The sequence below is a fragment of the Pimephales promelas genome, chromosome 6 (assembly GCF_988280905.1).
Source record: "Pimephales promelas chromosome 6, fPimPro1.hap1.1, whole genome shotgun sequence".
Lineage (NCBI taxonomy): Eukaryota > Metazoa > Chordata > Actinopteri > Cypriniformes > Leuciscidae > Pimephales > Pimephales promelas.
In genome coordinates this window covers 5,753,732-5,775,445 of record NC_142774.1, presented here as the reverse complement: position 1 = coordinate 5,775,445, position 21,714 = coordinate 5,753,732, and the positions used below count along the sequence as shown (strand labels likewise).

The 21,714-nt window shown below is 35.2% G+C and overlaps 3 protein-coding genes and 1 long non-coding RNA gene across 6 annotated transcripts; 1 reads left to right on the top strand and 3 right to left on the bottom strand.

The window, feature by feature from the left end:
- Positions 1-366: 366 nt before the first annotated feature.
- Positions 367-20,307, bottom strand: psen2 (presenilin 2). 3 transcript variants are annotated; one of them, XM_089131999.1, is made up of 11 exons: positions 20,285-20,307; positions 8,183-8,347; positions 7,124-7,338; positions 5,831-5,972; positions 5,647-5,714; positions 4,395-4,615; positions 3,113-3,211; positions 2,954-2,998; positions 2,712-2,837; positions 2,451-2,566; positions 367-975 (listed from the first exon to the last, which is right to left on the bottom strand). In XM_089131999.1, the coding sequence occupies exons 2-11, from the start codon at positions 8,312-8,314 to the stop codon at positions 820-822; spliced, it is 1,320 nt and encodes a 439-aa protein (XP_088988125.1). In that variant the 5' UTR covers positions 8,315-8,347; positions 20,285-20,307; the 3' UTR covers positions 367-819. The 3 variants fall into 3 exon arrangements, with proteins under 3 accessions (XP_088988125.1, XP_088988123.1, XP_088988124.1); XM_089131997.1 differs by lacking the exon at positions 20,285-20,307 and adding an exon at positions 9,134-9,265; XM_089131998.1 differs by lacking the exon at positions 20,285-20,307 and adding an exon at positions 9,134-9,263 and having other exon boundaries at positions 8,183-8,387.
- srd5a2a (steroid-5-alpha-reductase, alpha polypeptide 2a) lies at positions 11,836-18,692 on the top strand. The gene is made up of 5 exons (XM_039686856.2): positions 11,836-12,182; positions 14,162-14,325; positions 14,994-15,095; positions 16,210-16,360; positions 18,459-18,692. Exons 1-5 carry the CDS (start codon positions 11,893-11,895, stop codon positions 18,523-18,525), a joined length of 774 nt encoding a protein of 257 aa, XP_039542790.2. The 5' UTR covers positions 11,836-11,892; the 3' UTR covers positions 18,526-18,692.
- On the bottom strand, positions 18,626-20,367 carry LOC120489769 (uncharacterized). Its single transcript, XR_005624808.2, has 3 exons — positions 20,285-20,367; positions 19,776-20,029; positions 18,626-19,222 (listed from the first exon to the last, which is right to left on the bottom strand). It is a non-coding gene; the product is annotated as an uncharacterized LOC120489769 (long non-coding RNA).
- LOC148978484 (uncharacterized) lies at positions 18,945-19,187 on the bottom strand. Its single transcript, XM_089132002.1, has one exon. It carries the CDS (start codon positions 19,185-19,187, stop codon positions 19,032-19,034), a length of 156 nt encoding a protein of 51 aa, XP_088988128.1. The 3' UTR covers positions 18,945-19,031.
- Positions 20,368-21,714: the final 1,347 nt, after the last annotated feature.

The following is a 21,714-nucleotide window of genomic DNA, read 5'->3' as shown; positions in this document are numbered from 1 at the left end:
TTACTTAAAGAGAACGTTTCTTAAACTTTTTATTTTGGTATAAATTTGGTATTTAAATGTAACTTCTCAAAACAGCAGTTTGGTACCGATCATTTTTAGCAATTTAATTTGAGGTGTTTTCTAGAACACTAATGCAACCAAAATGCAACATAGTCAAATGTTATTGTAAATGACAAATAAGGAGCACATTTATATCACCACCAAAATTATTGGTAACATTATATATATACTGTATATATCACCTAGCCCTACTTACGACCAACTGATACGCTGATCCAGGATCACATCCTACTTGCCGAGATCATGGTAAATCTGCATTCAGGAACTTTTTACCTGGTTCAAGAAATAAAAGTATGCAGGAAAAACTCTATTTGTATCATTAGTTTATTATGCTGTAACAGGGCCACATACACAGGCTTCTGTCTTAGGGCTGAATCTAGCTGCAATTGGTTCTTCTCTATATAATATACGATGAAAAAGACACCTGTCTGGATGCTGGTCACACTCCGAAGTCATTTAACTTGTCAGAAAGTACAAAAAAAATTAGTAAAACTATGGTCAATTCCAAAGAGCTAATGTGTAGCTGCTCAATAAAAAACTAAATGCCAGTGCAAAGATGCACGACAACTCATTACTGATATCGGTTGGCTTGTTTTGATGCATTTCACACGTTCGTTCACTCACCGAAAGCGTCTCGGAAACATCAGAAACCAGCTCAGAATTATAAGAACTAAAAACAGGAGAATCCCACTTAAACATGACGACTGAAGGGCGCTCATCACGTTCTCATAAAGTCCTTCACGTGTCAGCGGGTTTCCGTCAGATGTAGTACTGGTGTGCGGCCAGGCTGTCCATGAAGGGACGAACCAGATTGTCCGTGGAGAAGTAGAAGACCAGGCCGAAGGTGATGGAGATGGGGAGAGCCGGCAGAGCCTTCTTGAAAATGGCCAGCAGGAGGAGCGTCAGGCACAGTCCCTACAAAACAACCACAGCAACTTTCTCAAGTTATCACCCAAAGGAAACTCTTAGGCTCTGTTCTAAAACCCAGTGAGCCGTCTACATCACTCGATCTAGTGCCCTACTAAGGCATCATTCACTGGTGTGGAGCATTCGAGACGGGCAGCGACTCCAAATGTTTGCACACACACACAGAATGTGTATGACAGTCAATATTTAATTAGATTAGACTTTATCATCAATAAAGTACTGATTAAATTTATGAATATAAAAAATATAATATAAATAGTGCTGTGAAATTGATTAATCGCTTCTAACATAAAAGTTTGTATATATATATATATATATATATATATATATGTGTGTGTGTGTGTATGTATGTATATTTAGGGCTGTCAAACGATTAATCGTGATTAATTGCATCCAAAATAAAAGTTTGTGTTTACATATTAATATATGTGGCTGCGCTGTGTATAATTATATATATATATATATATATATATACACACACACACACACACACACATGCTTGTATATATTTAAGAAATATTTTCATGTATATACTGTATATAGATTTATATATATAATATAAATAATATTTTTTTCTTAAAAATACATGTATGTGTGTGTATTTATATATATATATATATAGAAAATAATTATACACAGCGCAGCCACATATATTAATATGTAAACACAAACTTTTATTTTGGATGTGATTAATCACGATTAATCGTTTGACAGCCCTAATATATATACATATATATATATATATATATATGCGCTGTCAATTGATTAATCACACATTTTTCTGTAATTAATCATGATTAATCACACCTAACATTAAAGTTTTCAATATATATTTTTATATTGTAATACTTTGGCATTGAATCTGTATAGAAATAGTGTAGGAAAAAAAAACAGTCTTATTTAAAATATTTGTTCAATGGCATCTTTTTACTAACCAGCACTATAAATGAAGGCCTGTATCACTGATACTGATGTCTCTGATAAAATTGATTTTTCCCCCTAAATTTAAAACCACACTACACTAAAGTTCAAAAGATTTTTTCCATTGAGAGAAATTAAAACTTTTATTCAGCAGGGATGCTTTAAATTGGTCTAAAGTGACAGTAAATACATTTATAATGTTACTATATCTGTTCTTTTTAACTTTCAATTCATTAAACAACCTAGAATTGTTTTTCCAACAAAAATATCAACCATCAAATCAAGCACACTAAAATGATTTCTGAAGGATCATGTGACACTGAAGACTGGAGTAATGATGCTGAAAATACAGCTTTGATCACATTTTAAAAATATATTCAAATAGAAAACACTTACTTTAAATAGTAATAATGTTCCACAATATTACTGTTCATACTATATGCTTAACCAAACCAATGCAGACTTGAGACTTAAAAACATTTCAAAATCATATCAATCCCAAACTTTAGACGAGTAGTGAACGTGAGTAGTGAAATACTCACGATGAGAATGGCCACGAAACAGGCCAGCGTGGTGTTCCAGTCTCCTCCGGTGGCCGCCGCCTTTCCCACCAGGACACTGTAGAAGATGAAGTCTCCGAGACCCAGCTTTATCCCTCCTGTGCCAAAGTCAACCAACAGGCATTAGAAAGAATAATTGCTAAAGGCATTTTCTAACTAGTTCACCTCACTAGTAAGTCAGTACATATGAGCCCAATTTACATGTTTTGTAACCAAGACACTGTTGATGTAGAAACCACTTACGGTCTTCCTCGAGGTCCTCTTCTGCCGAATACCTCCGGCTCCCTCCCTGAACCACATCATCCTCTGACTCCACCCCTTCCTGCGCCCTGGCTCCGCCCTCGCCACGCTGCCGCCCTCGATCATCAGCTGGGAAGAAAACAACCCCTTATTCACCAATATCTAGGTTACAAGGTATTATACTCTAGTACTAGTCTTTTAAAACGTACAGTAAAGTGCTTGTAAAGAACTACAATGCTGCTCACCTGGATTTCTAGCATCAGCCATTCCAACCATCCAAACCATGGCAGCTGAGGAAGAGAAACTTTCATTAGTGCATGAGCCGGACTTACACATGTGGAAATAAAACTGGCTTAAATTTCAGCTCTGAGACTCAAAGCTGGAATCATTTCTATAGGACATACATGAATAGATGAGCGCAGGGAAGATCGGCTCATTTCTTTCTTGAGCGGTCTCAACCAGCATCCTCAGCGGGCCTTTCGGACACAACACCGCTATCAGATCTGGAAAAACAAACACGCTATTACTGATACTATCATGTGCGCCGATCACACAGATATGAGCATTTTCAGTGATTAAAAGTCTAGTTTGTGTCACTGTTGCGGCGTTTTGTTTATTACAGAAATTATGCTGTGTACCTTTAAAGGAGTTGTTCACTTTTTAAAAAAACTGTTGCTGATAATTTACTCACCCCCATGTCATCCAAGATGTCCATGTCTTTCTTTCTTCAGTGGAAAAGAAATTAAAGTTTTTGATGAAAACATTCCAGGATTTTTCTCCATATAATGGACTTCAATGGGAACCAAACGGATCAAGGTCCAAAAGACAGTTTCAGTGCAAACCGCAAACTGTTCAAAGGGCTTTAAACGATTCCAGACGATAAATAAGGGTCTTATCAAGCGAAACGATCACTCATTTAAAAAATAAATAACAAAGTTTAAGTTTTATAAGCACAAAGGCTCGCCTTGCTCTGTTCTGTGATGCACGTTCGTGAATCGTGACTCTCCTGTTCAAAAAACTCGTTCATCAAAATGAACAAATCTTTTTCGAGTCATGACTCGAAGGGTCCCAGATAAGACCCTTATTCATCGTCTGGCGTCGTTTAAAGCTGCACTGAAACCGTCTTTTGGACCTTGAACCGTTTGGTTCTCAATGAAGTCCATTATATGGAGAAAATCCTGAAATGTTTTCATCAAAAACTTTAATTTTTTTCGACTGAAGAAAGATGTGGACATCTTGGATTACATGGGGGTGAGTAAATAAATTATCAGCAACGTTTTTTTTTTTTAAAAGTGAACTACTCCTTTAAGAACTGAAATTTTAACATTAAAAAAATTAAAGGAACAGTCCACCCAAAAATGAAAATTTTGTCACAATTTATACACCCTCGTGTCATTCCGAACCTGTATGCATTTCTTTATCCTGCATACAAATATATATTTAGTTTGAAGAATGTTGATAGTCACATGATTTCAGTTCCCATTGATACAATGGAAGTCAATGGGAACCAAATTTATCCCAATTCTTCAAAATATTCTTTCATGTTCCACAGACGATAAAAGTAATACCGGTTAGGAACGAAATGACAAGGGTGAACTATCCCTTTAAAGAAATAATATGATATCACAGAACAGAAAGAGACGGAGAAGAACAAATGTAGAAGCAGATGGTTCGAGGCAAACGTACCATATATGGAGATGGCTCCCAGAATGACCCACGCCGACCATTCAGGCAGATATTTGATGAAGATGAGAGCCATGAGGGCGCTGATGACGATGAGGTACGCCTGCTGGAGCCGCAACGGCCCTTTCCAGTGGATGCAGATCATTCCCACGACGCCAAAGTTCCAGATGATCATCACTAACGTTGGGTAGTCCATGGCGACATTATATGTTTTGAACACCTCTCTGAAAAGCAAAGGGTTTGGCAAAAGTATTACACATTTAAATCTACTCAAACCAAACTTATGATTTTCTTCTTCCTTATTTTTCTGCCCTAAAAGTGATTGGGCGTCTCAGAGACTTTAAGTCGTAAAAGACCCCAAAACTGGCAGGATGGTCCCAATCGTGAACCGCTACTACACATGCCCATCCGACACTAGGTGGCGCTATAATACGGCAATTTGCATTTTGGATCAGAACTAGCTAGATTGAAACAAAATTCCAACCAAGATCATTGAGTCAAACCTTACAAAATATGCGCCATTTTGAATTTCCCTAAAACACAACTTTTTTTAACTTCTCCTAAGCTGTTTGTACGATCTGCCGATCTGCTACAAAATAGGCATACAGCAGCCAGGGACAGTGCTAGAAAAAAGTTTATTAAGGTTAGCAAAACCATTTAGATTCGTCTCTAAGCAGAGTTAAAAGGTAATGAATTGGTCAGGCAACCTCCATTTTTACAAGTTGACTTATAGCTATAACACAATATCCAAACGTAACGAAACTTGACATTTTCATTTCTATTATAAACGTAACGAAACTTGACTCTTGTATTTCAGACCGAAGCAGCCTCAGACCACTTGGACGTGGCTGTGGTTACAAGAGGTAAAAACGATATAAATACTGTTCGTTTTCTCACACAAACCGCTCGTTTCGTGTCTTAGGCCATCAATGTGTACTTACATTTACGAGCCATTAAATCATGTTTAATTTGGACTTCTCTGTGCATGCTCTTTGAGGTGGTGACCATAGACCTCCATTATATGACTGACAAACAAACGGTTTGACCTAAAAATATCAAAATTGAAACTACTGCGGAAACAAAGACACCTACATCTTGGATGCTCTTGAGGTAAACTAAAACCTATCAAAAATAAAAAAAAGGCTAAAAATATAGAGATTTATTTTTTGACAGCTATATTGCCAAACATCGACACATCCTGCTGTACGAGATGGGTTACATACCGTAGCAATATGATAAGAAAGCAAAATCTCACCCCAGATACATGAAGCTGAACCAGAAGAGCAACATCAGTGAAGACAGGATCAGCCAGCCTTGAATAAACTGCACACACAAAGAAAATAAACACACAATTTTTAGTGCTACAGTCTCATGAAGTCACAAGCAAAAGCACAGAACTTCATGGTGTTATAGTGTTTCAGTAATAAAGAGGATCTCACTTTATAGCAGCGATACTTGTAAAGCACCACCAGTATTATCGTCATGAAGACAATGACACTGATCATGACGATGGTGTTGAGGAACGAGTTCAGGAGCCTCTGACCGACAGAGTTCGGATCCTCTTCGAACGGAGTGTAGATGCTGCAAAACACCATTTTATTTAATAAAATTCGGCTTCATTTTAAAGGATTAGTTCAAAAATGAAAAATCGGTCCTTAATTCATCCTTAAACCTGTTTTTTCAGACATCCGTTACATTATGACAATTTAATAAGAACATCAATATTATATATTTAAAATATATATTTAATAATAAAAATAACATTTCTTCCAAATTACTTTTATACGTATTTATACGTACGTTTTTTAATGCTCACCAATAGTTATTTTACTATTTTTAATTATTATATATTATAAGTAAAATATTTCAAAATAATAATTTTTTTTTAATATTTAAAAAGAGGGAATATTTATGTTGAAATCTATTTAAACATATATATATATATATATATATATATATATATTAATTTTTTTAAATACTTTTAAAAATTGTAAAAAGAGGAAATATTACTCTGTGTTTCATTTTTTCTCTATTTTAAATATTTTAAAAAGAATTACTTTTACAAAAAATTAAAAAAAAGAGAAAAAATCCTTTTTTGAAGGATTTTGAAGGCCGATACCGATACAAATATTTTTGGGTTTTAAAATCCGATATTCCGATATTTCGGCCGATATTTTATTTTTATTTTTTTATTAAATATTGTTGGATTTCACACATGTGTAAAAGAAAAGCGAACTTTTCTGCACAAGATACGTTTGATTCTGTCTAAATGTTCACTCCTCTCAAGTATAACTTAGATTTTACAATGCAGGGACTGTAACTAGAGATATGCTAGTTATAAATACGGTAATCATTACTTTATTTAGGCAGAAAAAGTTCATTGTGGTTTCCAAGCTCATTACTGTTAACGTTAGCGGTCTTCCACTGATGATAGTGGCATTAGCTAGCTTTGTGGTTAGCTAGTCTATGATGAGCCATAATTTAGCAATAGATAACATCATACTGAAAATTGTAAAACATACATTTTCAATATAACAGGCCAGGGAGAGATGATTGAAGCGTGTTTCATCCATTTTTATTTTATTTTTGAAATATTCATTTATCGGCCATTATAACTACCGATACCGATATTATAGAAAATGCCTAATATCGGCCGATATATCGGTCTGGCTCTACGGTGAATAGACAGTTTTTTCATTTTTTGCTAAACTTTAAAGTAACAAAACCCGTACAGCCGCTGTCCGCTCTTCTCCGTGTAGAAACTGACGGACTTGATTGTTGCCACGACGACCACCATGCAGAGCGTGACGGGGATGAAGAGCATGATGACATGCTTAGCGCCATATTTAAGGGTCAGCTCCTCTTCCTCTCCTTCAGGAGTGGCCACTCTCTCTCTCTCCACTGGCACTGGCACTGGCTCGTCCAAGCCTGAGCTGACCGGCCGCCGCTTTAACAGAAAAAAATTATTTGATGATGCAGATATACACATTTGGTAGACAATAACAAAGTCCACTAAACTGCACTCGCCATGAGCATAATCATGCAAATATATCTAGTTCAGTCATGAAACTCAAGAGGGTGCAGGCTGATCCTTTACATGCAACCTGCAAGTACTGTAGGGGTAGGCGATATGGCAAAAATATCATATCACTTTTTTTTTGCATGTTGCTTTTACACACCGGTACGGAAACCGGCACCTACACGGACATGGACACAGATACAGACACCACAGCATGGGCACACGGCACAGGCACACGGACACACCGATATGGACACTGGCACCTACATGGACACAGTTTTAATGGACCAAAGCTAGCAAAGGCTTTCTGGGTTGCACTTGCAGCATAAATACCTGTAATATATTAATTATCATTGCCAAATTTCAGGATCTTGATGGATTTTGGACAGTAATTTTAATCTGAAATTTTAAGCATTTTAAATTTGAATTATAATATAATTCAAATTTAAAATGCCTAAAATTAAAGATTAAAATTACAGATAGATAGATAGATAGATAGATAGATAGATAGATAGATAGATAGATAGATAGATAGATAGATAGATAGATAGATAGATAGATAGATAGATAGATAGATAGATAGATAGATAGATAGATAGAGTCGATTATGATTCAAATGTAAATAGATAGATACGGCACAGACACCAGCATCAGACTTCCTCTGAACCCAAATAAAAATACAAATAAAAATCTTTGTCAATTTTGGCACACTTCAGTTCAAGTTTAGTTCTTAGAGCTAACATATCCACTGTAATAAAAAGCCTACACTTACTCGTTTAGTGTCTGTTTCCTCCGGCAGAGACATATCATGATCTTGGTTGTACGAGGGGATCGTTGGGCTTTCGGACTGGACCAGAGCGGACCTCTCGTTGTAAGAGTCCTCTTCACTGTCCGAGGAATTCATGTAGAGAATGTGACCGAAGCCAAATGCCCAGAGCTGAAAGATGCATCACGCCAGATTAATACCACCGACAGCCCTCATACCATAAAAACCATAGTAAGACCATAGTTTGTTGTTTTCTTGTGGAACTCAGAATTATGGTAATTCCAAACTGTGTTTAAGCATCATGGTATATGAATAAGATATAATATATTAGATGAAAGATTATACACTTTATATTATATATTAAACGAATATAGAAGATTTTTTTTTTATTTGTCATAGAGCATACACAGTTATAAACATGAAAATTGTTGTACTTTTCATTATATAACGCACAATATTTCAGTATAACAATAAAAGTATAGGCCAATATTACCATTTGGTTGTAATTGGTTATAATAGGGAACAGATACTATCAGGGCTTATTTAAAAAAAATTTTTTACAACAGACAGAGGAATATAGATTTATAATATTCATCTGTATCGGCTACATTTCTATATCGTCACATCTCTAATTATTATTTGTTTGTTATATGAAATTCCCATCACGAAAGCATCACAATACTTTTGTAAGTGGATTGTGCCTTTAAAACACCGAAAACATGGATCTTTAAAAATAGGAAGTTTATCTCTGAGACAAATACATGCGTTTCCCCCAGTTTACTCACTCCTATTCTTATTCATTAATATACTGTCATGTTTCAATAATGTTGTTAAAGCATTCATAATGATCCATGATTTTCCACCGTATCCTAATCATGTGTCTGGAAACCTAGTTCCTCCACGTATCTAAAGAACAATAACATCTGCCGATTCGTACAGGTGAGAACAATGAAATACCTTTAATGTGACGGGATTTATTATTTACATGAAGGATGATCCGGCAATGTTATTGTAGAAGGATTCCGTCAAAACATCGCGAATTCCAATGAGGAAGTGATGTCGATCAGCTGATCCCCGTGACGTCGCGTCACCTGACTCTGGTGTCAACAAGTCATTTAATATTTTTTTTTTGAGTGTGGTCGGAATTTTAGTCATCTTTATATTTGGTCCAACTAATTATTAATAGTCAGTCAATGAAATAAATTACAATACAAAAAATGACAAAACAAGAACAATAGGCTACAGGTAGGCTAGTCGTACGACGTCGTAAAATTGTCTGCCTTCAGAAACAAACATGCGCTAAATTGCCAACATAAATATAATCTGTTTTTGAATAAATGAAATGACACTTAATTAATATATATTCAATAAAGTTTGCTGATCTCTTACTTTTGTGTGTGTGTGCCGTGTGCGTATGTGCAGTGCTGTGGTGTGTGAAATAAAATATTTACTTTTAATATGTTTTACTAAAGTTTAAATGGTCATTGGAGAAGAGTCTGTTTAAAATTTTGTTAAAAAACAAAAAACAAAATTGCATTTCTAACAGGATTAAAGAGGTAGCCGGTTGTGTGGCCATATAGGCTAGGCTATAGGAATAAATAGCTAACACTTAGAATACGGTTCCTTCGTTAATGAATTACTACACAAGAACTAATGAGTAACACAATATTAACAATCTAGTAACTATTATTAACTATCAAGAAACTCTGATTAATGAACTAGTAAGTAATAGCGCACAGACGAAAGTGGTAGTTCACTATTAAGTAGGCCTAATCAATAACTACTATTTTTTTAATACTTCCCAGAGAACTACTGAAAAAGTTTATTAACAATCTAGTAACTACTATTAACTAAAATAAATTCTTATAGCGAATTAGTAAGTAATAGCTCACAGATGAAAGTGTTAGATCTGTGGGATTTACTAATTATTTGGATTCGTATTATAAAGTGAAGATCCTTGGAATTAACTAGTAATTACTCAAGTGTTACTAAAGACATTTTGTAAAAGTATACTAAAGTTCACCAAAAATCTCAAACGGTTGCACAAATCATGACTAGATCATGTAGTAACACTTGAGTATAGTTCCAATGATCTTCACTTTATAATAGGCTACGGATCCAAATAATTAGTAATTCCCACAGAAGTATCTAGTAACACTTTCATCTGTGAGCTATTGCTTACTAATTATTTGGATCCGTATTATAAAGTGAAGATCATTGGAACTAACTAGTAGCCTAATTACTCAAGTGTTACTATGATCTAGTCATGATTTGTGCAAACGTTTGAGATTTTTGGTGAACTTTAGTATACTTTTAGAAAATGTCTTTAGTAACACTTGAGTAATTACAAGTTAGTTCCAATGATCTTCACTTTATACGAATCCAAATAATTAGTAATTCCCACAGAAGCATCTAGTAACACTTTTATCTGTGAGCTATTACTTATAATTCGTTAATAAGAATTTCTTTTAGTTAATAGTAGTTACTCAACGCGTTCTCATCCCAAAGATGTTAATAAACTTTTTCAGTAGTTCTCTGGGAAGTATTAAAAAAATAGTAGGCCTAGTTATTGATTAATAGTGAACTACCACTTTCGTCTGTGCGCTATTACTTACTAGTTCGTTAATCAATAATAGTTAGATTGTTAATGTTGTGTTACTCATTAGTTCTTGTGTAGTTATTCATTAACGAAGGAACCGTATTCTAAAGTGTTACCGAATAAATTAAGGAATAGTCTGCATAATTTATCATCAATCAACCATCTAAAAGACCTTTAGCAAAAACATTCTTGCAACAACATTCAGATCTCTCTTTAGACCATTTTAACTACACATGACTGCAAATGAAGGCCTCTTTTAAAAAAGAAAAATTTGTCACTGCGATGGTACCCTTTAAAAAAGTACACATTTGCACTAGGCCTATATTTACCCCTAAACGAAGATGCATATTGGGAATATGACGATTCAAGGACCTAATGAGAGGTTGATTGCAGCTTCAAAGGGCTTTAAAACGACACCAGATGATGAAGAAGGGTCTTATATAGGACCCCATTTTGATGAACGAGTTTGAACAGGAGACTCACGAATGCTCATCACAGAACAGAGAGGGTGAGCATTTGTGCTTAAAACTTTTAACTTTTTTATTTTATTTTTTAAATAAGCGATCGTTTCACTTGATAAGACCCTTATTCATCGTCTGGTGACGTTTAAAGCCCTTTGAACAGTTTGCACCTTGAACCGTTTGGAGCATTATATGGAGAAAATCCTGGAATGTTTTTTATCAAAAACCTTCATTTCTTTTCAGCTGAAGAAAGAAAGACATGGACATCTTGGATGACATTAAGTTTTTTTTTTTTTAAAGTGAACTACTCCATTAAGCCTTGTCTGTGAAACTGGGGGTAAGAGTACTAAATTATACATGTTTTGAAAGTGTACAGTGACAGCTTTTGGACTGCTTTTTTTCTAAAAAGTGTGCCATGGATTTCATTCGCTCTTGACAAACATCCAGGAGTATTTTAGAGCAGCTCTCAGTCAGTGTTGCCATGCGATTCTTTCTTTGTGTGACTGACGTCACTTGTTGAAGATGTTTATCAGCTCTTGTACATTTCTGGCACACGGTGTACAGAGCCAATAAAACGTGGTGGGAGGAGCCCTAGAGTTTTACATGAGGGTGGTTTTTTCAAACCCACGACAATAGTGCACTGTACACCGAGGAACATGACAGGAGAAGCAATGATTTGCCAGGAAAACGCTATTCACTATTGCAGCTGGGGTTTTGTAGTCAGTGGATTGCTTTACCTCCTGCGACAATTGACCGCACACACGCCGTACGGACGTTATGTAGACACAAAATCCCCCGGAGTGATGGTCCCTGCCAGGGCGGGGTGGTTTATTCAGGAACTACCATCATTCCTTGTTCCTGTGCTCTTGTTTTTGACAACAGAAAGCTTGCCGGGGATAGGAAGACATTTACTGCTCTGGACCTTTTGCTTGCACTACTTTCAAAGGTAATAACTCACATTTCACATATTAGATTAGCAATATCTTAACAAGCCTTGCATTTTAATGCTGCCAAGTGTTTTGCCATTTGAGTTTTGCCCATGCATTCTAAACGATGCTGGGTTGTTTTAACCCAAAATTGGGTCAAATATGGACCCAAATGTACATTTCAACTGTACATTTTTTCTGTACAGTTTCAACTGTACATTTTTTAATTACATTTTTAACCCAACATTTGGGTTTGTCCATATTTGACCCAAATTTGGGTTGAAATAACCCAGCATTTTGTAGAAAAATGTGAAATCTAGACACAGGTTCAGTTAAACATGACTGTATGCATGGTTGTTGCCGGCATGCTATAGTTTTGGTTTTTAGTTTGGGAATAGGAAAGTTATTGGTGCATGTTCATCAGAGTCTTTACATCCATAACAAGTTGTATGATGTACTGAAATAATAATATATTATATATTATAATTAGGGGACACCTGCCACCTAAATTGTCAATTGTTTCAAGCAATTAAAAAAAAAAAGCAAAAAATAGCTGTTCACTCACTGCATTCACACTTGTCCAAATCCAGTAGTGACTATAATTCATATATCTTGGTCTAGTCAGTCTAATTTGATCATAATTTGACTAAAACTGGCATAACCAACTCACTAAAATTGGGCAAAAGTCATGATAGCCTGCACAAATGTACTTTGTACTACAAGTTCAAACTCTCGAACATTCATTCATTATCCCGGTGATGCAAGTTTCTATGTGTTTTTGGTGTACAGGCAGAAGTTGTTTCTTTTTCAGTTAAGGTTCAGCTCAGTTCAGTGGAATGAACAGGAAGGAAATATGCTTCGTAACAGCAAGAGCCAACCGGCTTCTTCTCATAACAGAGCGACAATGCACATCAACGAAGGCAAATATCATGTTCACATCTTTTTGTTACTCACGAAGCAACTGAACCAAGATGGACGTGGTTAAAAAAAACATTCAAAAAAAATAAAATGCGCATATCCTCATTGACTTAACCAGCTGGAAATATATATATATATATATATATATATATATATATATATTAATCCTGATTTGAGCAATTTACTCACCCCCATGTCATCCAAGATGTCCACATCTTTCTTTCTTCAGTCGAAAAGAAATTAAGGTTTTTGATGAAAACATTCCAGGATTTTCTGCATATAATGGACTTCAATGGGAACCAAACGGTTCAAGGTCCAAAAGACAGCTTCAAAGGGCTTTAAACGACACCAGACAGTGAATAAGTGTCTTATCTAGCGAAACGATCGCTCATTTAAAACATAAATAAAAAAACTTTTATAACCACAAATGGTCGCCTTGCTCTGTTCTGTGATGCGCGTTCGTGACTCTCCTGTTCAAACTTGTTCATCAAAGTGAACAAATATTTTTTTGAGTCATTTCATTCGTTGAAAAGATTTGAAAAAAGATTCGCTCATTTGAACCTTGAACCGTTTGGTTCCCATTGAAGTCCATTATATGGAGAAAAATCCTGGAATGTTTTCATCAAAAACCTTAATTTCTTTTCCACTGAAGAAAGAAAGACATGGACATCTTGGATGACATGGGGGTGAGTAAATTATCAGCAACAGTTTTTTTAAGAGTGAACTACTCCTTTAAGATACCATTGTTGTCATATTTTAGTGCTCAAACTCCAGTATGTTACTGAAACATGATCCAGACACAGTTTAAGTTTAACAGGTTTGCACTTGCTTTCAATTTAACATGAATGCATTCAGTTAAACAGGACTGTGCTCTCATGCTTACTGCAGTGCCCACATATATATTTTTAACCACATTTCTTTACAGAAACGCTTATCAAATCTCTAAACATAAGACTTATCTGTTTACTTATCCCGTAAGTCTGTGCTGATACAGCATGATACGGTCACATATCATCAGCTGAAAGAAAGAAAATAACTTTTGCTGCGACTGTTTGCTCACACACTCTTTGCTGTTCTGCAGGACCTTTGTGTTTTCCTTGCTGACCAAAGGCAGGCCGTCTCCTCTCTACATTGTGTTGAGTGCGGTCATCTTCTGCTCTGTGAATGGCTTTCTCCAGGGTCACTACATGCTCCACTGCACTCAGTACCACACCGAATGGCACAGGGACACACGCTTCATAACTGGTACATGGTGCTATTAATAGATCTTTAACTACTATGTGCTAATGTTTCAATTAGTCTTTTAATTCAAAGCTTTTATTGTGAACATATATGTTTTTATAAAAATACATGTGTGCAATTAGGTCTTATAATTACACTTTTGACCCTTCCTTTAACCCCAGCTCAAACCCAAACCTGTCACACTCACACCTCAATCGATCTTTTTGATCAACTGCGTGATTCATGTGACTGGAATCAATTATTGCTTCTGTCTTATTGGTTATAATTAGGGCTGTGCAAAAGTTAATTATGATTAATCGCATCCAAAATAAAAGTCTCTGTTTACATAATATATTTGTGTGTGCTGCATATGATTATTTTGTATATATAAATACACACACATGCATGTATATATTTAAGAAAATATGTTATTCATATATAAAATATTTATATTTATATAATATAGATTATGTATTTATAAATATATACAGAATTTAACCGCAAATAATTCTTAAATATGTACATGCATGCATAGGTATTTATATATACAAAATAATTATATACAGCACACACAAATATATTATGTGAACACAGACTTTTATTTTGGATGCGATTAATCGCAATTAACTTTTGCACAGCCCTAGTTATAATACATCATAAAAACACTCAATTGAAATGAATGTTCCTTCCAGGTGTGTTGATGTTTTTCTCGGGAATGGCCATCAACATCCACAGCGACTATATTTTACGAAACCTGAGGAAACCAGGAGAGCTCAGCTATAAAATCCCTAGAGGTCAGTGTCTGAAATTATGATTGATGAATAATTATGTGAGGGAATGTACAAAAAAAGGAAAAGAAAAAAATGTATTAAAAGTAAATAAAACTTAATTGGATGAGTTATATAATATTATAATATTTATAATTGTATAATATATATATATATATATATATAATCTATTATATAAAATAATATATAACATAATATAGTTATAAAATAATTTATTAAATTAATATTTTTTTATTTACTTTAAAACTTAATTGGATGAGCTATATATAATATTATAATATTTATAATTGTGTAATATTTTATATATATATATAATCTATTATATAAAATCATATATAATAGAATATAATTATAAAATAATTTATTATATAAAATATATATAAATTTTTTATAATCTAAAATTAATAAATTATATTATAAATAGCCTATAAATAAATATAAATATATTATAAATATAAAATAAATATAGTAATGTATTATATATATATATATATATATATATATATATATGCTATATAATTCAAAATACAGTTATAAATTAATAAATGATTTCTTATTTAAATAAATATACAGTCATGTATATATATATATATATATATATATATATATATATATAAAGAGTAGAAATATAATTGTAAAATTATATCCACTATTTTTATTATATAGTATAAAATTACATATAATATACAAACATATAATATAAATGTGTGCATATATTATATTGCATATGTGTGTATTGGTAGGTATAAATACATTACTATACTATACACTATTTTAATGTGCCTTTTTACACGTTACATGCATTTACTATAGTAATAATTATAAATTAGGAATAATTACATGCAACTAATCCTTAACCAAACCCTAATCCTATAGTAAGTACATGTACATGTATTACTCAGTACTTAAATGAATAATTCCACTGTAACATGGACATCTTAAAATAAAGTGTAACCAATATAAATTTTAGCGTAAAGACAATTAATTTTTTTTGGGGGCTAAAAAGAATCACAAAAAAATACTCTAAAAAGCTTTTGTGAGATTTATCTGAGCGGGACTGGACCTCCTTATTTCGTTATTGTACAGTGTACACTAAATATGTGCATTGTGTTATCTTTAGGAGGAATGTTTGAGTTGGTGTCCGGCGCAAACTTCTTCGGGGAGATCATTGAATGGTGTGGATACGCTGTGGCCAGCTGGTCCTTTCCTGCGTTCTCCTTCGCTCTGTTCACCATCTGCTCTATCGGGCCACGAGCCTACCATCATCACAGGTGTCCACCACCCCCAAAACTCTTCCAAAACATAGTTATCTATGATGATGATATATATAAATTATCCGCAGGCTCTTCCAAAATGTCTTCCAATCTTGAACTATTGGTTATACTATTATTTATAAACATAATTCATTCTGAACCAAAAAAAGTATTAATAAAAAGTTTAAGTATTTATACTTATTGGTGTACATGACATTATAAATGGTGACTGACTTCTTAAAGGGTTAGTTCACCCAAAAATGAAAATTATGTCAGTATTTACTCACCCTCATGTTGTTCCAACCCCGTAAGACCTTCGTTCATATTTGGAACACAAATTAACGCCTGGTTCAGATTACACGATTTTAGCCTGATTTTGGCACGATCCGTTTGACGTAGGGTGTCGTGGGGATTCGCAAACGACAACAGGCGTCGGTACGCAAGATTCGATTGTATCATCTAGTATAGTGTGTCATTATGGGCGACAACCTACGTCACGTCTGCGATGCTTCCCGACATCACGACAAAAAGACTAGCATGTTTAATTTTAATTTTTAACGGTCGTCCACGATGGTTCCGTCACATGTATGAGGTTGACCAATAGGAGCACAGAAGCTTTTCCGTACACTACTTTCAAAAATGGCGAAACAAAATTGAGACGACGGTGCTAACGTTAAAACTAAAAGTAAAAATATATAAGAAAACAATATTTTCCCTCAAGTTCTCTTTGGAGAATTGACAGTCACAGCCCATACTTCGAGCAATCCAGGAACGTGTCCATTGTCAGGTTGTCTTACTTTTTTCTGAACACAGGACAGCCAATACAACATTCACCGCTTCATCCATTGTTTGTTTACGTTCGTTTCCGCGCCATTAAAGACGGCATGATGCGATGACTGGCCAGGAAGCAAGTCTGACTGTAGTCTGACATAAGTGTCCACGACACGATTTTAGGAATCAAAATCGCATAATCTGACACAGTGACTATCGTAACAGACAAAAAAATCGTTTAATCTGAGCACCAATGTGTCTATTTAATCTATTTTTGATGAAATCTGAGAGCTGGATCACTCCATAATAGTCCATAGGCTTCTTGAGGGATTGTAACTTGCCGGCCTCGAAAACGTATTAAAGACATCGTTAAAATACTCCAAGTGACTACAGTGGCTCAATCTTAAAGGGATACTCCACTTTTTTTTGGAAATAGGCTCATTTTACAACTCCCCCAGAATTAAACAGTTGAGTTTTACGTTTTCGAATCCATTTAGTCGATTTTCTGATATTTAATAGAATATCAGTAACCAGACATTTTCTGGTCTCATTGACTTCCATAGTATATTTTTGTCCTACTATGGAAGTCAATGAGACCAGAACCTGTCTGGTTACTGATATTCTATTAAATACCAAAAAATCGACTAAATGGATTCGAAAACGGTAAAACTCAACTGTTTAACTCTGGGGGAGTGGTAAAATGAGCCTATTTCCCCAAAAAGTGGAGTATTCCTTTAACTTTATCAAACGACGAGAACACTTTTTGTGTGCAAAAAACCACAAAAATAGTGACTTTATTTCAACTATTCCTCGAGTCAGGTTACTAGTTTAACAGCGTATGATCTGTTGTTGTACGTCACACACATCACACACATGACCAGACGTCTACGCTATCACACTAGTTTAATTGACTAGAGGCGCAAAGAGAAGGAAATTAATAGTTGAAAAGTCGTTATTTATGTTCGTTTTGCGCACAAAAAGTGTTCTCACCGTTTGATAAACTAAAGATTGAGCCACTGTAGTCACTTGGACTATTTTAACGATGTCTTTAATAACTTTACGAGGCCAGCAAGTTTCAATCCCTCAAGAAGCCTATGGACTAGTATGGAGGAGTGATCCAGCTCTCAGATTTCATCAAAAATATCTTTATTCGTGTTCTGAAGGTGAACGAAGGTCTTACGGGGTTGGAACAACATGAGGGTGAGTTATACTGACAGAATTTTCATTTTTGGGTGAACTAACCCAGAATCCAGCACACAAAGTTACATTAATGGATTATAATGAAGGGTTTATGTCTTTATCTTATGATAACCTGAAAGTAAATGCCTTCTTGTCTTCCTCACAGGTATTACTTGGAGAAATTTAAAGATTACCCCAAATCAAGAAAGGCTGTGATCCCTTTCCTGCTGTAACACTCAGCGGCGGCCATAAACATTTTATAAAGTTCTCATGAAAACAAGTTTAATAAGAACCGCATGTCCTGCTCACACACACAAACAAATCACCCAAGGGGACATTTCTGAAGGTTTGTATTTATTATTTTTAAATACACCAATAAAAACTCATGTTTACATCTGTACATAGTGGAGAATGGTCATTTATATACATATTCACATTTGAGCATCGACATGTCATAAAAATATTCATCAGTCATAATTGATTATGACATCGGTCACGTGTCATTGGTGCTCAAACATGAATCATTCAAAGTCCACTGATATGAAGCATTTCTCTGAATGCGGTCGATACGCACCACTATTGTTTTCCCTTTAGTAAATGCTTCATGGCGATAGATTAGAATTAAAATTGAATAACTTTCAAATGATTTCCATATCAGAAACTAGAGTGTTTAATTTTCATTTGTCACCAGACAAACAACAACCACACGTAAACACTCAAATGCATATAGAATTTCACATCACTCCTCTGAAGGCGTCTTGCTTTTGATCTGCTGTTCTGTGCGCACCGAACTCTTCATCGCCTTCTGTAGGAGCCATGTGCTAAAATGGATGCCAGCAAACGCACCGCCGGCAACCCAAATCCAGTTCTTCCTAAGCCAGCTCTGGTTTCTCATCTTCTCTGTCCTCAAGGGGAGGTGCAGCTCAGGACCTGCGAATATTAGGAAAGAAAAAGCTTATCAATAGCGGTGTTGTTATCTTGAGAAACATTAAACTCTCATAATGGAACTGTGTGATGATGTCAAGGTAATATGGAGAGCAAAAGTGGGTCCAATTGGTACTAGCAAGGTGGACCTAATAAAAAAGAAGTGCCATCATAAAAATCGCACACTGTACACCAAAACTGTTATTATCAAGAAAATTCTGTTATCTATACAGATAAGATTAAACACACACATTTCATAAGAGGAAAGATGTGTGTGTGATATCATTTTGTAAAGTAAACAACTAGAAATAGTAGCATGAACCCAAGTGACTGTTAACAGTACACTTATCTATGAGCCAGTTAAAATGAATTATGTCATCATTTACTCACTCATTTCTTTCCAACCCCCTATGCATTTATAACTTGGATGGAAAACAAAGTCTTTGAAGAATATCTTTGCAGCACAATGACAGTTACAGCTCAAGGTTGAAGTGACAGAAACGCCTCTCAGGGTGAGTAAATAATGACAGAAAGACAGTTAAAGTAAAACCTTTCCCACCTCGAGCAGCAGCTGCAGTTACTCCTTGGCTTTGCTCTCTCTCTTTCGACTCTTCTCGGGCAGAGGAGGCAGTGGAGGCGGGGACGGGTCGATGAACGACACGATGCCCGGCTCGGGGATATATTCCTCCCTGCTCTTCTTCAGCAGTGGATTGGATTTGATCGAGTACCAACCCCAGTGAACCAAGCCAAGGCCAGAGCCCACAACAATCAAGACTTTATAGTTATCCCAAAAGCTCCGGAGCTTACTCATGGCTATAGATTTACAAAAACACATGAATAAACTAATGCCAGACCCGTGGGAAGAGATGGTTGCAAGCAGTTGACATCATCACATTCACTGCAGTTAAAAAGTGACGGGTCTCTCCTCTGTGTGAATTAATTCTCTTATACACTTAAGCAATAATATTGTCTATTTTATTACTTTGACATGTTTAGAAGTGAATACGCTGGTTGATAAATTAAATATCTCGGACGATGAAGTGATAAATAAATGTTTACATCACTCACCTTCAGCGTTGTGCTTCACGGCGCCACCATTTTGGGTCCTGACGATGGAGGCTTAGGTAGCCGATAACTGTCCTGACTAAAAACACGAGTATGAAAATATCCTGTTGAACGTAAATAAATACTGCCTATGGGAATTAAGGTAATGCAATGCAAGCATTGAAATGTTGTTTTCATTATAACAGTAATGTAAAATCTATCGATTTAGGTAATATTCCAAGGAAGCATTTCCTTACTGAAGTTGCTTTTATCGCTCATTTGGGGGTTTGCACTATTATTTGTCAAAAAAAAAAGCTACTTCAGGAGAATGATAAATTAATAAATTTTCTGAACAGGTGACTATTATTATAATACTGGGTTTGATTATTTTACAAACAAAATGTAGGCTGTGTTTGAAATCACCCCCTGTAGCCTATAGCCTACTAATTCACTATTCCCAACATTAGCATGCATGACGCAGGATTCAATTAGTGCACTCGAATAATGTTCACTAATGGCTGTTCCTTCAAAGAGGCCCTATTTAAGGGGGCAATTTCAGGCACAGCCGTAGGCCTAGATTTCTTAAAAGTCCCCATGTGGTTAAAATCAAGGTTTAATGTTTATTTTATAATATCCTTTAAGACAAATCCTCATAAGCCAACACCATTGCTGAGTATTTTCTCCTCAAAACTGCAGTGAACCAAGACAGTCTCAAAAACGCGGTTTGAAATCGCTGGTGTTTCTGACGTCACAAACTACTTTGTAACCAATCAGGTCAACGAGTGAATCTCTGAGCTTATGTGAGCAGGGCTTTGAGCCCCTTGGTTTGAGTTTATGTTCAGGCTTTACCTAGCCTCTACAAACATCATTATGGAGTAGCAAATATTACATAAAAATTTAAAAAAAGCTATTATGACCAAATAAAAGGAGCCTAATGGTAAGTCGGCCATGGGTGTGATGTGTGAGTGTGTCAAGGGAAACAATTAGGCCTATTGACTAAAAGGGGGCTAAAGAAATGCTTTAAACTCTTGAATGACAGGTCACTTTTAATTGGTTAACTTTTCATGCGGCATAATATTATTGGTTCAAAAGAATCAGTCAAATCAAATCAGTCAAATCAGTCAAAGAGTATTCATTTGAGAAAACAATGTACCGCCTATAAAGCACCAGCAGAGGGAGCAACTCACATATAGTATAGCCTCATATAAAGCGATCACAGGATTGAAAAAGTGATGAGCAAACGAGAATAGGCTACTAGAGAACTGCATACAACATGCAGTAAATAATGTGTTTCGTGTTATTGGGTGTATTATTATTTTAATTTTAATTCTGTTGCTTTGACATTACTACAATCTTATAAAGCGATCCTATAATTGCTCCACTGCATGGATGTTCCAAACACATCTATAAAATGTAATGACATTCTGACATTCATGTATTATAGTCTGTGAAGC

Excerpts from the sequence above, each read along its gene's own strand:
- LOC148978484 (XM_089132002.1), bottom strand. The coding sequence starts at position 19,187 with ATGAGAAACCAGAGCTGGCTTAGGAAGAACTGGATTTGGGTTGCCGGC.
- srd5a2a (XM_039686856.2), top strand. The coding sequence starts at position 11,893 with ATGACAGGAGAAGCAATGATTTGCCAGGAAAACGCTATTCACTATTGC. Across the intron at positions 14,326-14,993 it reads GGACACACGCTTCATAACTG|GTGTGTTGATGTTTTTCTCG; the intron begins GTACATGGTGCT and ends TGTTCCTTCCAG. Across the intron at positions 16,361-18,458 it reads CGAGCCTACCATCATCACAG|GTATTACTTGGAGAAATTTA; the intron begins GTGTCCACCACC and ends TCTTCCTCACAG.
- psen2 (XM_089131999.1), bottom strand. The coding sequence starts at position 8,314 with ATGAATTCCTCGGACAGTGAAGAGGACTCTTACAACGAGAGGTCCGCT. Across the intron at positions 5,973-7,123 it reads GAGAAGAGCGGACAGCGGCT|CATCTACACTCCGTTCGAAG; the intron begins GTACGGGTTTTG and ends GGTGTTTTGCAG. Across the intron at positions 5,715-5,830 it reads ACAAGTATCGCTGCTATAAA|TTTATTCAAGGCTGGCTGAT; the intron begins GTGAGATCCTCT and ends TTGTGTGTGCAG.